Source organism: Vulpes vulpes, chromosome 3 (genome assembly GCF_048418805.1).
Source record: "Vulpes vulpes isolate BD-2025 chromosome 3, VulVul3, whole genome shotgun sequence".
Taxonomy (NCBI): domain Eukaryota; kingdom Metazoa; phylum Chordata; class Mammalia; order Carnivora; family Canidae; genus Vulpes; species Vulpes vulpes.
The window spans coordinates 29,107,447-29,122,523 of record NC_132782.1 but is presented as its reverse complement, the minus strand read 5'-3'; the positions used below and the strand labels follow the sequence as shown (position 1 = coordinate 29,122,523).

General features: G+C 33.0%; 1 protein-coding gene across 1 annotated transcript in view; it reads right to left on the bottom strand.

Annotated features, from left to right (window-relative positions):
• Nucleotides 1–12,845: 12,845 nt before the first annotated feature.
• Nucleotides 12,846–15,077, bottom strand: part of FSIP2 (fibrous sheath interacting protein 2) — an 81,121-nt gene continuing 78,889 nt past the window's right edge. Inside the window, exons 23-24 of the mRNA XM_072751256.1 lie at nt 14,252–14,321; nt 12,846–12,997 (exon numbers count right to left, since the gene is read on the bottom strand). Of these exons, the coding sequence (XP_072607357.1) occupies nt 12,846–12,997; nt 14,252–14,321 (222 nt within the window). The remainder of the gene's footprint in view (nt 12,998–14,251; nt 14,322–15,077) is intronic.

Sequence of the window (15,077 nt, the reverse complement as noted above, 5' to 3'; positions counted from 1 at the left end):
AATTTATAATCAGATATGTGGTTTGCAAATAACTTTCCCATTCTGTAGGTTTCCTCTTTACACCACTGTGGGTTTTTTCTTGTTGTTGTTCCTTTCCTGTGCACAAGCTTTTAGTTTGACGTAGCTCCACTTGTTTTTAGTATTTGTTGCGTATGCTCTTGTTGTCATATCAATAAATCATTTGTTGGCAACTAGGATTAGCTACCTTTATCTAGATCTCTAGATTTTTCTGGATTCTCAATATATGAACTTAGTAATAATTTCTGACTAGCAGAATTGCAGTTGTATGCAGTTGATTTCAATAAATTAGGGAATCTATTCAACTGTTGAGGCACAAGTGAATGGTTAGGAGAATAAAGTGGAATAGACAAAAAGTGCAATTTAAGTACAGATGACATATTTAGTTATGGCATCCCTAATAGGTCACTATTAGTCTTCACTAATAGTTATCACTATTATGATTCATGCATGAAAAATTAAATAATATATAATTTTCTTCCAATAAGATCAAAACAGTTAAATATGGACCAAAAATTAGTGCTAAAACAATGTAAACCAGAATAGAATCTAAGGTTAACTCTTAAATAAAACAACAACAACAAAAACTCTTAAATCAAGGCAGGCAGAAATAACACAACTCCGATCAAGTTAGTCCTTTTAGATTCCCTTGGGAGAAGAATGAAGCGAACCAAGTATTCAATTAAATTTCATAATGAAATGGACCTCCCAAAGGTCATGGAAAATGATCAACTGTAATTCTATATGAGAGTTTCAGGAGACACAGTAGACTGTTAGAGCCCATTAGTCTATTCAGGTCTTCCCAGACTCTATATAAATTAATATTTTTGTCTTCACAACCTTTTTCTTATGTATGATCCAGTAAAACTTAGCAAAAAACAACTATACACTTTTCATACTAAGAGACTGGGAATTTTGTGAAGTCTAGTTCTGAGACTCATTTTAACTTTGTATTCCAGTTTTGCTCAGAAGACACAAAATGTTTAAGTGAAAATTTAACTTCACATATACATACATGTCCCAGAAATTGTAGAGGAGAGGACTAAGTGATTATTCAGGTGGTCTAAGATATGCCAATCTACCTCCCACAGTGTACATTCAAATTGTCTCAGTTTTAACTTTCTCGTTCTCATCCTATAGGTTGTTTCTAACTTCTGATTACCTTCAATATTTTGTGTTACAAGGGAGTAGACTTATTTTCATTAAAAAAATCCTTAATACTTCTGAATGGCTCTCAAAATTTGCTGTCAGGAGCCTTTTAGATTTATCTATTGTGAACACTAATGGAGAGGCTACTATTACTGATATCATTTGCCATAATCCATTTTGACCATTGCCAGAAGAGTGTTCACATGTTTCCCACTACTTCTGATGTAGATAAGTTTTATAGAAATTCATTAATATAACATTTGATTGATTTTCATGGCTATGAAAAGGAAAGTTCTGGGAAGCCTGGTGGCTCACTGGTTTAGTGCCACCTTTGGTCCAGGGTGTGATCCTGGAGACTCCAGATCAAGTCCCACGTCGGGTTCCCTGCATGGATCCTGCTTCTCCCTTTGCCTGTGTGTCTGCCTCTCTCTCCCTCTCCCCATGAGTAAATAAAATCTTAAAAAAAAAAGAGCAAAAGGTAAGTTCTTTGCCAATAATGGTAAACTATAAAATTGATTGACACATTTTGACCCTTATCATTAATATGAATTTTTATTTATGTAAGCTTAATTATAATGTACCAACACTTGTAATGTTTATTAGAAAATATTTTCCTAAAACTTTCAATTAGTAGACCTGAAAAAAAAACTTACTTATATGTAGCAGAAGCAGAACTCTGTTCCCATTTGATAAGATGAATATATTAGTTATGAACCTGGTGTAGCACACTCTAATATTTAATCTAGGGCAGTGGCTCTCAAAAATTGTTCTCAGGAACTTTTTAATTTCTTAAAAATTATTGAGAACCTTAATGTGGGTAAGTTCTACCTTTATTTATGACATTAGAAATTTAAACAGAATTCTTAGTATATTTATTCATTTATTTAAAATAGATATATAACATATAAACAAGTAATACAAGTATATTTATAAAATATTTATAAAATATTCTATATATTTATAGAACTTTAAAAATGTTTAAAAGCAAGAAGACTGACATTGTTTTATCATTTTGAAAATCACTTTCATGTTTGGTCTAATAGAAGAGGGCTTATTTAATATGTTTTAATATTACACATCATGTGGATCTAGAATACTTACAAGAGTGTGAGCATGAGAAAGGCTAATTTGTCATTGTCATTATCATCATTGTCTTCTTCTTCTGAAAATAGTTTTAACTCACTGGCCATTTTTTAGACCATAGAAAATCAAGAAGCAGTTTTTTAAGTTACCTACTAGTTTGCTATAATCATTTATTGTACTGCTTGACAGTTATGGAAAAATTCTTTAACCTGTCCTCAGTGTCACACCCTTGGGAATATAAAAATTCTGCTCACTATGTACCTGGTGAGCACTGAGCAGCTTAAGCAAGTTGCCAAGAATGTCAGCACACTCAGAAGGCAGAAATTCTCAACAAATAATATGCATAATAATTTGGTTTTTATGTACAGAAACACATTTCAGGCCATATTATACAAAATAGAGAATGAAATATTGATGAAAATATACAAATGCATCAGCAATTCCTTTGTGATCACTTCCTTTTAAGTTCTCTATTATATGCATTCTCTCTCTCTCTCTTTTTTTTCATCCTGTCATTAACTTCTTTCCCAAACTTGGTATTTTAATGTAATGATGACTTTATTTTGACAGTTATTTTGTGTAATTTTCCCTTTTCACAGTCTAGCAAACAGAAAGATTACAAACAGATATTTAGCATTAGAGTATTCTTTACCCTTATGAGTGGTCTCATCTCAAGTGGGGAAGTGACTCCTTTCATATATTAATTTCTTTTTAAAGATTTTATCTATTTATTCATGAGAGACATGACAGGGGCAGAGACACCGGCAGAGGGAGAAGCAGGCTCCCTGCAAGGAGCTCGATGCAGGACTCGATCCCAGGACCCCGGGATCACAACCTGAGCCAAAGGCAGAGGCTCAACCACTGAGCCACCCAGGCATTCCACTCCTTTCATATATTTCTTACGTTGTTATTAAATATATTAATATATACAAAAATACAAGATAAGCTGCAAAGTGATATGCAAATATAAGCTATAAATATTTCAATGAATGATACTAGTCCTTGATCATTGATACATGTACATTTAAGACACTTATCTGGATCTATGAATAGGTGATGCCTTGATCTGTAATATCCAAATATTAGTGTGAGAATATGAATCCAGGTTGAGAGGTGATAAATAGCTACTGACTAGTTGTGTGCTTTCTCCAGTGAGCATTACAAAACTCAGTTTATCTATGGCTCCTCATAGATTTAGTGGTTACTAGAAAATACAATAGGTTCCGGAGATACTTTGGAAAATTTTAATTTTATTATATAGTCTAATTTGTGATAGTTGACAACTAGGGGAAGAGTGTGTGTGTGTGTGTGTGTGTGTGTGTGTGTGTGTGTGTGTTTATAAAAATAATGAATTACCTAAGGGCTTCACATTGGAACATGCTCTATTTCTACAACCTCTAGCTGTTCTAGAAACATGGCAATCTCTGGATAAGCAATGTAATGTTTTGCATCAATTTTATGGATTTAACACATCTCTTCTTACTTATCATTACAGAGCATGCTGGACTTTGTGCTTATAGTGGGAAGTGGAAGTTAATTGCCTTGTGGTAGCAGCAAGAGACTGCACTCTGTCACTCAACCAATATCAGTGACCCAAGTGAAATGAGACAGTTTCTTGGTACTGAATTCAAAAGGAAAGCTTTTAAATGTTTTCCACAGGAATGTTAGTATGCTCTTGTCAGTATAATATAGCTGATATAATGGCAACTTAATTTTCCAGTGAGTATTCACTTTAGCCATACCAGCTGCTAAGCTGTACCACTAGCTACAGCTTTGATATTAAATAGAGATAGTCATTTTTGTGAAGAAGTAAATTGCTTTATTTATTACTGATGTTGCTTGCCTCATTTATTGAAACACTTTGTCACAGCTGGCGAACACAGATGCTTTCTTTTTCCTTATATTACAATAAAAAATCATAAGAGAAATACATTAGAGAGTAAAATAGTTTATTCAGTGTTTAAAAGGGGCTGTCAGAAGTTAGAATATGTAGTTTTCAGAAAATGAACATAGAATTTAACCCAAAATATACTATTGATAATGATCAATTATTCTAAGGGTGTTGTGGTATTATTTTGAAACTTTCATTTCCTATTTAAGACAAAAAGGACTCATATTTCAAGCTTTTAACAAAAATTAAATCTTCTATGTAATCATCTTTAAAACATGATAAGATGTAAAATTTTATAAATACATTAAATTATATCAGAACCTGGCACATATTAGCAATGGGAAACATGGAAACACAAAATATAATTTTTCCTGAATGATATGAAGGATGAAAAAGTTTAGAATACCAAAAAATGATTTATCTAAATCACACCTATCAGCCAATAAGAAACTAAACTCATATACTCTTAGTCTTCTAAGGTCAGGTATATTTACATGTAGGGGTTCAAGTTCAGAGGTAATTCATGTGCTCAGAGGGAGTTCAACAAGGAATGTATATAACCCTCTTGCTCATGAACTGAATTGGATAAAACACAAGTGTATAAAATACTTAAACTGAAAAACCCCTGGAGCATAAAATATTTTAGCATACCAACTGACTAGAACCTTGTAGAAAGTTTCCAACTAAAATTACCTAACGATTTACCAAAAAAAATAAGTTTTTAAAAAGGAGAGTAAAAATAAGACAATACTTTTTCTATCCATGATAGAGTAGTGATCTGGATTTACCCTCTCCTTATGCAAAAACAATCTAAAAGCAGACAAAAATATGTGAAATATTGTTTTCAGACATTGAACAAAATACTGTGTAAGTCTGTGATCTTTGAGGAAAGAAAAACAAGATGAGTCCCAAGAATTTCCCAAATTATTATCTGGAAACAGTTTTGAGAGTGTAGCACAAATAAAGTTTCTGGATATGCAGTTGGGTGGATGAGATTTTTGCCTTCTCCTCAGGTTTTTATAGAGTATGAAATGTCTGCACACAACTCAATAGTGGAGTGAATATTTGTGGCCTGTTAGGCTAATCTGTGGCCACATTAGGGCTTTGTTCTAAGTTATAGTAATGAGGACATTTGATCTGAGTGAAAACTGTCCATGAATTATATGCCTTAATTCATTAATTTTAGGAAAAAAAATTGAGGGAATGGTTAAGTTCAACTAAAGTCCATCAACATGTTGTAAGGCAAGGTAATTGTTACTTAGAGTAAATAATTGTAAACCTAGCTCTAAATTTTAGACTCTATGACAGATTGTAAGCCTATTGGCTATGGATAAGCCTATTAGCTTTTCTGGATCTTTGTCTTCTCATCTGTAAAATGGAACTGCTAAACAAGATCAGTAGTTGATAATAATTCAAAGTCACATTAATTGAACATCATTACATGTCTCCATAATTTTTTCACAACATCTCTATGAAATAAGAATATTTCAGTGAGAGTAAGTAACCTTTGTTACTGAGATAATAAAGTTAGTAGATGACAGAGAGGGAATATGCATGTAGGTATGTGTGTTTCCCAACTCTGCATAATTATCCACCATATTACAATGCTTAGATGTGGATTGACCAAAAATTATGTTTTTTGGACATGCATTTCATAATAGAAGGAATACACAATAGTATATTTTAAAAAGGTTTAATAAAAAACAAGAAAGATCAATGTAATTAAGTATTCACATAATAAAATTCTAAAAAACAGACTTCATTCTGATGTTTTGGGTCAAGATATGTTGATAGTTCAATAAACTTAGGTTATAATGATGTTACTTTGCCCATTAAGAACAAGTTGTTTGTAATGGAATTGATTTAGATGACTGGATGATAATTTATTTGAACTCAAATATTAAAATTAACAATGGTTAAATTTCATTCTATTTAAAATTATAGCACTATGCACATTTTTGTCTACATTTTTTATATATTTGTCAGATTTTTGAGTTTTAATTTATGTAAAAGAATCCACTGAAAGTATAAGATTTCATGAAGTCTGAGTGATAATGTATCTCTGGATTTATTAAATGTACTATGTATCAGTCTACCCTAAGTGCTTTATGCATTACAAATAATTTAATTATCATAACTCTCCATTTTCCCCAACTTACTTCTCTGCTATAACTTTCTTAAAATTTCAGTAAGAAATTTTGAATTAAGATATTTCTTAGAAATTCCAAATGTGATTTTATTCAAAGTAAAGGCCAACTACCAAATGTACTATCACAAAATAATCTTCCTCACAAAATATATTTCATTATACTTTCAACTTTTGAAAGCTTAGAGAGCATTCTTAGTTTTTTTTTATTTTTTAATTTTTTTTTTGCATTCTTAGTTTTTTAAGTGTTATAGCATAGAAATATTTGAGAGCACAGTTTTCCTGTTATGTTGAAGTGTTTATAATTTAGTGCTTTTGAGAACTTCAAATGATCAATTTAATTTATAATATGGCAATATTTGTACCAGTTTATTTGCCAGTAAAGGCTCTGACATTTATCTGATAAAAAATTATCTATAAAGTTTGGTAAGATTACTGTTTTTTTTTGTTTTTTTGTTTTTTTAATTTTTGTTTTTTTTTAATTTATGATAGTCACAGAGAGAGAGAGAGAGAGAGGCAGAGACACAGGCAGAGGGAGAAACAGGCTCCATGCACTGGGAGCCCGACGTGGGATTCGATCCCGGGTCTCCAGGATCGCGCCCTGGGCCAAAGGCAGGTGCCAAACCGCTGCGCCACCCAGGGATCCCAAGATTACTGGGTTTTGATCTTTAATTTCCTTTATAGTTAATAATTACTTTGAATATCAATACACCAAATGAAAGGCAGAGATTTGTCAGAGTGGGTAAAAAATTATATGGTTGTTGTCTATAAGAAACTTCATTTAATATAAAGATACATATAGATTAAGAATAAATATATGAAGAAAAATATACCATGCTAACATTAATCAAAAGAAAGCAGAAGTAGCTATGTTAATTTTAGAGGTAAAATTAAAAGGAAGGAAAGATACCAGAGATAAAGAAGGACATTATATAATGATAAAGGAGTCAGTTCTCCAAGAAGATGTAACATCCTAAACATGTGTGCACCTAATAACAGAGTGACAAACTACATGAGGCAAAAATTAATGGAATTGCAAGAAGAAATAGATGAATCCACTATTGCAGTTGGAGACTTCAATCTCCTCTATTATAAATGCATAGGTTGAGCAGGCAGAAAATCAACTGGATAATTAACTGACATCTACAGACTCCTTAATCCAACAACAACAGAATGCACATTCAAGCATACAGTAAACACTCACCAAAATAGACCACAAAGTACACCTTCACAAATTCAAAAGTATATAAATCACATAATGTCTGCTCTCAGACCGCAATATAATTAAACTAAAAATAACAGAAAAGTAGCCAAACCCCATTTATTGAGTCATTTTATGCTATCTTAATTTTTCAAGCATTTACATAATGGATGAAATCTTTGTCTCTTAAGTCCAACATCTGGGCCCTCTTACAGCCCTCCACAATTTCCCGATTCTTTGCATGTTTCCTAACTTTACTGACAACTGTACATTTTAGGTAATATAACAAGTCTGCTTTATTTTTAAATTTTTAAATTTATTTTGCTTTATTTTTAAAATTTTTTGGTAACTTTTCTGGATTAAGTCACAAAATCTGTCACTTCAAAGAATGTATCTGGATATATTTGTCCTCATGTTTTTTTACTCTATTTATTTAGCTCTTAGCCTGGTATCTTAATGATCACTTCTGGGGCTGTGGAGCTATGTATCAATGACTGGGGAAGAGGATATGCTCAGATGCCTTAAGTCCTTAAGGCTTTAAACCTCACTTGAATCATGTATGTGTGTTAGAATCCATTAAAAATACAGCCAGTATTCTATTCTTTCTGGGCTTTCACTTCTTTAGTATCTGAGGTACCTCAGTATCCAAGATCTCAGGGTCTCTCAAGTATCCCTGATGCTTGTACTTAGTGTCTTAGTTAGCCAGGAATGTGCGGATAGCTTATCTCACCTTATAAGCCAATCCCCACAGAGCTCTCTGTGTACCAACCATGACTACAAACCAGTCCTAGCACAGTGTCAGCTTTTCTCCTTTCTTTTCTACTGAGTTTACTACCATTAATGAGAAAATCACCTCAGGTTTTTACCTTCTGCCTCAAATCATGTGCTTGTTCTAGAAAAAAGCTTCTGGTTATGGTGGTCATCCATGCCTGGAAAAAACTGTCCCAGGTGACCAAATTGGAGAGAGATGATAGGAGCAGCCTTATGCAAAACCAGATCTCTTTCTGTTCTTACCTGAAATTATGGCAGGTTGTTATGAATAACCCCTTCCCAATTTTTTGTTTGCCCTAGGTCTATTTTCATATTCCTCACATTGTTCGCTTTAACAATTTCATTTAATTTTATACTTTTTTTGAGGAAGAGGACGGTTTTATTAAACTCTTCAAAGCCATAGCCAAAAGTTCCAGACACAACCTTTGCAAATTTATTCAGGCTATACTCAGGCATTCAGAGAAAACATTAGTCTCTTTGTCTTTCTCTAAATTTTCTAATATCTCTTTCTATGGACTTTTGTGGAATCGCATTTTGCTTATTGGGAAATAAACTACTTAATCTATAGCATCTTAAGTCTTTCCTGTTTAAGTAGTCTCTTTTGCTTATATATTCAGTCCATTAAATAATGTGTCAGAGAACAAATAGTCTTTTGAAGATAACTTTTCATTTGAGTAAATATTGTCAGTTGGGGTGCCTCCATGATCACTGCTCTTAGATTGGTTCGGTCCTTAGAATGGTGACCACTGAGTTGTTTCTGGCAACCTTCAGTCATTTCAGGCACTCTCATATTAGATACCCACCAATGAAATCCATCACCAAAAATCTTGTTTTTGGTCACAACACTTAAAGCTCTCTTGCAATCATAATAATACTTGTCTCTATATGTGTGTGGGGGTGTACTTGACAAATTTTACAATCATTATGTTTTTCTTTATGCTGTATTTGAAATACTTTAGAATTTTTTTCTAATTTAAAAATCCAATTTATTACATTTAAAAGTTTGATTAGTAGGAAGCATTTGTTGTCTAGATTGAGATGTAGATATTTTGAATGCTTGAGAAAAATAGACTTTTTTTCATGTACTTTGAAATATCTTAAAGAATTTGCATAATGAAATTTGTAAACCCTGGTAAATGTTTATTGTAATTCCACACTGCCAAAATGATAGACTTAGTATTAAACAAAAAATATGAGTAAAAGTAGTGCTTTCAATTCTAACATAAATTACTATATTTGCAAGTAACCATTTAAGTGACAGATTATAAATCGTGTTTACAGGTTTAAGAAGAGTTAAGATTTATTTATAAACTGGGTAAATTGAACACTAAAAAGAAAAATAAGGGCCTAAAGTAAAAAGGGATAGAGTGCAAAGGCCCTCTTGCTAAGTGCCTGTCTCCCAATTAAAGAATCTAACATGTTAGCAACAATTTTATCCATCATATCATTGCACAGCAAAGTAGGTCTCAAGAAAAGAAAGTAGAAATTAGGGAAACAGGAATGGGGAAGCAGATGGAAAAGGTAGGTCTAGGAACTGACTTTACTAGGGAGTTGGGGAATGGAGGAATGGTCAAGTAGTCAATGTTGTCAAGGGCCTTATCTTAGCAAACTCATAAATTATATCTCAGAATTATATTTTTAATTGCTTTAACTGAATATAACCAGCAGATGAAATCAGATCCTCTTAGATATCTGAATAAGAACTCACAATTCTATTTATGCAATAATCTGTTGGTTCAGTAATAGATCACCTTTAGGAAAAAGTGCAAGTTAGATATTAGACAAAGAAGAGTTTGATATAAGAAAACAATGCCTTAAAATTTTCTTCTATATGCATTTCTGACCATGCTGAGGAAAATTGCACATTGCATTTGGTCATCAAATCTATGCTTTTCCAAAAATAGAGTATGAGATAAAATTGTTGACCAGCTAAGCTCCTAAATTAAAACTGGTGTATAAAATTAGCAACTTGAGGACATCTGGCTTTAGGACACAGTAAAAAAAAAAAAAAAAAAAAAAAAAAAAAAAAAGGAAAGATTTGTGGTATATATGAAGGTATACTGCAAATTTTCTTTCTGTCCCTTTTTCTTCCTCCTTTCTTTCTGGGATTTGCATATTGCATATTTTAGTCTGCTTCATGGGATCTCCTATAGGTCCTTTAGGCTATATGTACTTTTCTTCATTCCTTTTCTTCCTGATCCTCAAACTAAATTATTTCAATTGTCCTAGCTCCAAGTTCAGTGATTGTTTCTTCTCTTTGCTTAACTCTGCTGTTGAACACCTCTAGTAAATTTTTTATTTGTTATTGGAGTCTTTACAGCCAGAATTTGTGTGGTTTCTTTTTCAAAATATTTTTAAACTTTATTATGAAAAAAGCAACCATTTTATCAGAAGATTACCATTTTAACCATTTAAAAATGTATAATTTAGTAGCATTAAATGAATACCTTAGTAGCATTTAGTAGATTGATTTTGACTAGCTATTCCCAAGGTAAGAAATAACTTTCACTAGAAATTCAGCTTCAAATTAAATTTGGTCTAACTTTTCTTTTTCTAACTCAAGGTATATTTTAACAGAAGGTTATGTGCCTTCTTGGCAATATATTCAATAACTAAATCACTAAAGAGATAAATGTTTGAAATTTACTGAGTTTTTGAATAATCACTCATTTTTTGGTAATGTACTTCACTAGTAAAGTTTATTGTTTTTAGAAAATTCTGTGTCCTTCATATCATACTCAATCTATGGGTCCCAAATTTTTATATTTTACATTAAATGGCTAAACAAACAACCACCAATGGCATAAATCTAGCCTGCCATCTGTTTTTGACCAGCTTGCAAACTAAAAATGGTTTTACAATTTTTAATCACTGAAAAAAATCAGAAGAATGATATTTTTGATGTGAAAATTAAAGTTCAAGTTTTACTCTTTGTAAATAAGATTTCACTGGATCACAGACAGCCACATTATTTGTTTATATATTTTCTATGGCTGCTTCTGTGCTACAAAGGCACAATGGCATAGCTTGGAAAGAGATCATATACTCTGCAAAACTATAGTGTTTATTGTCTTGGCCTTTACATAAAAAGTATCTGAGAACTACATGAACCAGAGTGCCTTGAAATCCAACTGAATTTCCCTTGGGAGAGATTTATTTTCTTATCAGCTTTTGAAAAGGTGGATAAAACCTTTGATAAAAATTTTTACAGCAAAATCTTATGTTAAAAGACAGCTTAAGAGCATAAGATATCAAACATCAGTGGTTCTGATGACATCTGTAAGGAAACTTCCAATTAATACTTGTCGATTTAAGCCCATTGGTAGAATTCTTTTAAAAATAGTTCTGGACTGCCAGTCATTTCTCATCAACTATCACTTTTGAAAACATCTACATCTATAAGTTACATTATTTTGTGTGATCTTTGAGATCAAATAATTTGAGATTATCATAGACTAAATTACTAATTGAATAACTTCATTATCGTTAGAATGTAGAAATTCTACCATATAATCACATCCTTTTCTCTGGAGCTCCCTATCATAACCTCCCTAACTTTATTAAACTCCAATTTTGTAAAACAAAATTTTCTCAGATGTTTCTACTGTAGCACTGGCTACTGTCAAGAAAATTTTAGATAAAAGAGATGTCACAATCTCTAAAAATTCATGACTCAGCATTAGGGTAGATAGTGATGATGATTGACACTTTTTGCTGTTCTGGATCTTTTAAACAAGATTCTTGGATTCCAGTGGCAAACATGCTGAAGTTGAATCTGTATCAAAGAGTAGCACGTTAACTGATTTTGAAAAGTTTCTTTTATCACTGTGGCAGTTGTTCCTGTTAAATTTTCATTACTTTTTATGTTCTTACAAATCAAGCCTTTATTTATATTCATGAAAAATATTTATATAAAGGATTTAATGACTGCTGACCAACAATTTACTTATTGATGGTATTTTTATCCACAAAAATACCTTTTCTGAAAAAGGTTTTGTTTTGTTTGTTTGTTTGAGTTACAGGAGTCATTCTATGCATACATAGTATTTTATCCACAGTAATTAATTTCTTTGTGTTTTATCCACAGTTGGATCCTTTTGCTTGGGAGGTATTTTACAAACTGATGAGACATTATCTGTGGATGGGAAAGACTGATTTTATATATTGGGTATACTTTTATTTGAACCTCCAAATACACCTTTAATAGTGAATGAATCCATTTCCTAGCTGTGTTATAAAATTCATTTGAGTGTCATCTAAATTCCCTAACTATTTTGGTGAAAACACCCTCTAAAAACTTAACAGGAAACATCCAAGGTCATTTTTTGGTGGTTGCTTAGTGCTGACTGGCTACTGGGTTCATTTTTTTTTCTTGTCTCTATCCTTATGGTACACAGGTAATACTAATGCCCTGCCTCTTCTCATACCAAGATGCTTATCAAAAGCATTCATCAAAACTTTCTCTTACCCAGATCACTACTGCACTTTTCTTTGCTCTTAAAACTTTGCTTAGTATTATAAACATCACCTCATAGGACATTATGTTCTGCTGTAAAAACCACTTTATTTTCTAAGGAAAGTAAGCATCAGGTATAAAAGCTTTCATGCTCATCCTGGTGAGATGATGAGGAAGGTTTGGAAATATTGGTGTTGGTTCGAGAAAACACCTTTGACAGAGCTGAAGATACCTTCGCCAGCATTTTAGATCCTTGTTTGGAAATACTAGGCTTGGCAGTTTCTGTGGACAAAGCAGAAAAATAATATGGCTATTTATTAGACATTCTAACTGAGAGAAGTTATACTACAGCATTGATGATTCAGATAGAATTCAGAAAGAGACATTTTAAAATACTTTACGGGATTTAAAAACACATAGACTCTTGATTTGATCCTTCTAACACTCTTGTGAGGGAGGTAGGAAGAACGATATCTCCCGAGGACACTTTCTCAAATATGCATCTATTATTAGATTCTCTTTATCTTGTTCAAGACCTGTGGGTGGTTAGTATCATAGGTTAATGACATACGTGAAACTCATCCCTAGAGAGATTAGTGAACCCCTGTGTTTGTCTGTTGATAGTTCTTTTCATAGCAAAGCTATAGACTAACTTTGGCCATTACCCAATATGGGGCTCATTCTGCAATGCAGCGGCTACAATATGGAACCACCTTATGGAGGAAAGCAAGAATGGAGGATCAAAGTCAGAAGATCTGTTTTTGAGCTCTGAGAGCTCTCCATTTGTTGACTTTGTAAACTCAGGCAATTGTTACCTCCATTTTCTCTTTTGTAAATTAGGGCTTTATGATTGACAGAGGGAGATTAGTATGGAGTAAGGGATGTAGACAAGTTTTGTTTGGTCCACAAAAATATTTCACAAAAGCTTTGAATTATTTGATAAAATTTAAAAGTCGGGAATTTTCACATAAAACTTTCATCTCCAGCTTGTTTTGAAAAATGTCAAGACTTGAACTGGAGATCTAGCAACAACCCAGTTTGTCAGTGACTGGACCTGTGTCCAGCTCCCTCCTATAGAGGGGGCATGCCATCTCCAGTGCACCAGAGACCCCTACTCAACCTACCTCCTCTCTTGTTTATATTACTGGTCTGGCTCCCGTGAGCATTTGAATGAATGAATCATGGTCATACTGAATGAGCTTAAGCTTTGAAGTTGGGCAGATCTGTGTTGAACCTCAGCTCTGCAGCTTAGCTATGTGGTGACCTTGAGTAACCTACTCTCACTTTTCTCTTCAATGACTTTCACTTTCCTCTTCAATAAAATGGAGATAAATCTGGTACCTAATAAATGTTAGTTCCATTACTTATTACTGTGGTTTGGGGTTAAAGTAAAAGAACTTCATAATAAGCTGCAATTTACTATACACACATACATGTACATAATATTATTTCAATCTCATATGGATAATAGCTGTCAGTTTTAAAGGCAGGAGCCAGTTATTCCAAGAGGAATGTTAAAGGATATGTATTTTGTACCTGAAATGACTTCTTTTGAGGAATACCCACTGCCATGAATATTCTTGTTTCCTTCAAAGATGGTGATAAACTGGCAAGACAAAGCAAAGTACATACTTAATGTTTTATTGGACACAACACACTAAAGATACTTAGAAATCCCTCCAAAGATGTAGTACAGCCATGGATGTTTATGTAGAACCTTACATGAATAGTTTTCTGTTCTCTGAAATCTCAGAACTATTCTCAGAGACTTGGGCTGATAATTTTTGCCAATTATGGCACCTAGGATTTACCCTTGTCATTAATGTGGGCCTCAGCCACCATTAAATGATGCCCAGGCATCTTACCTCACAAAAAATGCCAGCTCTGTCTGCCCCCTCCATCTTTTGGGTAAATTGAAATAAGTAACAAATGATATAAATTATTTTCTAATACTGGAGATAATGGTAAGCGGGGAACGAAAATGGCTGTGCACTATGTAACTGCAATCTCCTGTTATGGAAATCTTAAGCGTTTTGGGGTCTGGAGCAATAAAGTGGTTCTGTGGCCCGACCTAGTAAGGTAGGGAACATGGCTCAGAAACTAGCTTTATTCTCTAGCCTGTTATCATCTCTTTGAATGCAGAAGCAGTAGTCTTCTCTGGAAGGCATAAAATAGACTGGGATAGGTTGCTGGACTTCATCGTATATATTTTATGATACTAGCTATTAAATAAGGAAATCAACGAAGAGAAATAAAAGAAGGCCTAAATATATGGACTATAAAATATGCATAGATTATGTAAAGACCACCAGTTATTAAGAGGAGTTTTATCATAGTTTCTCCAAGAGGACTTCAGGCAATT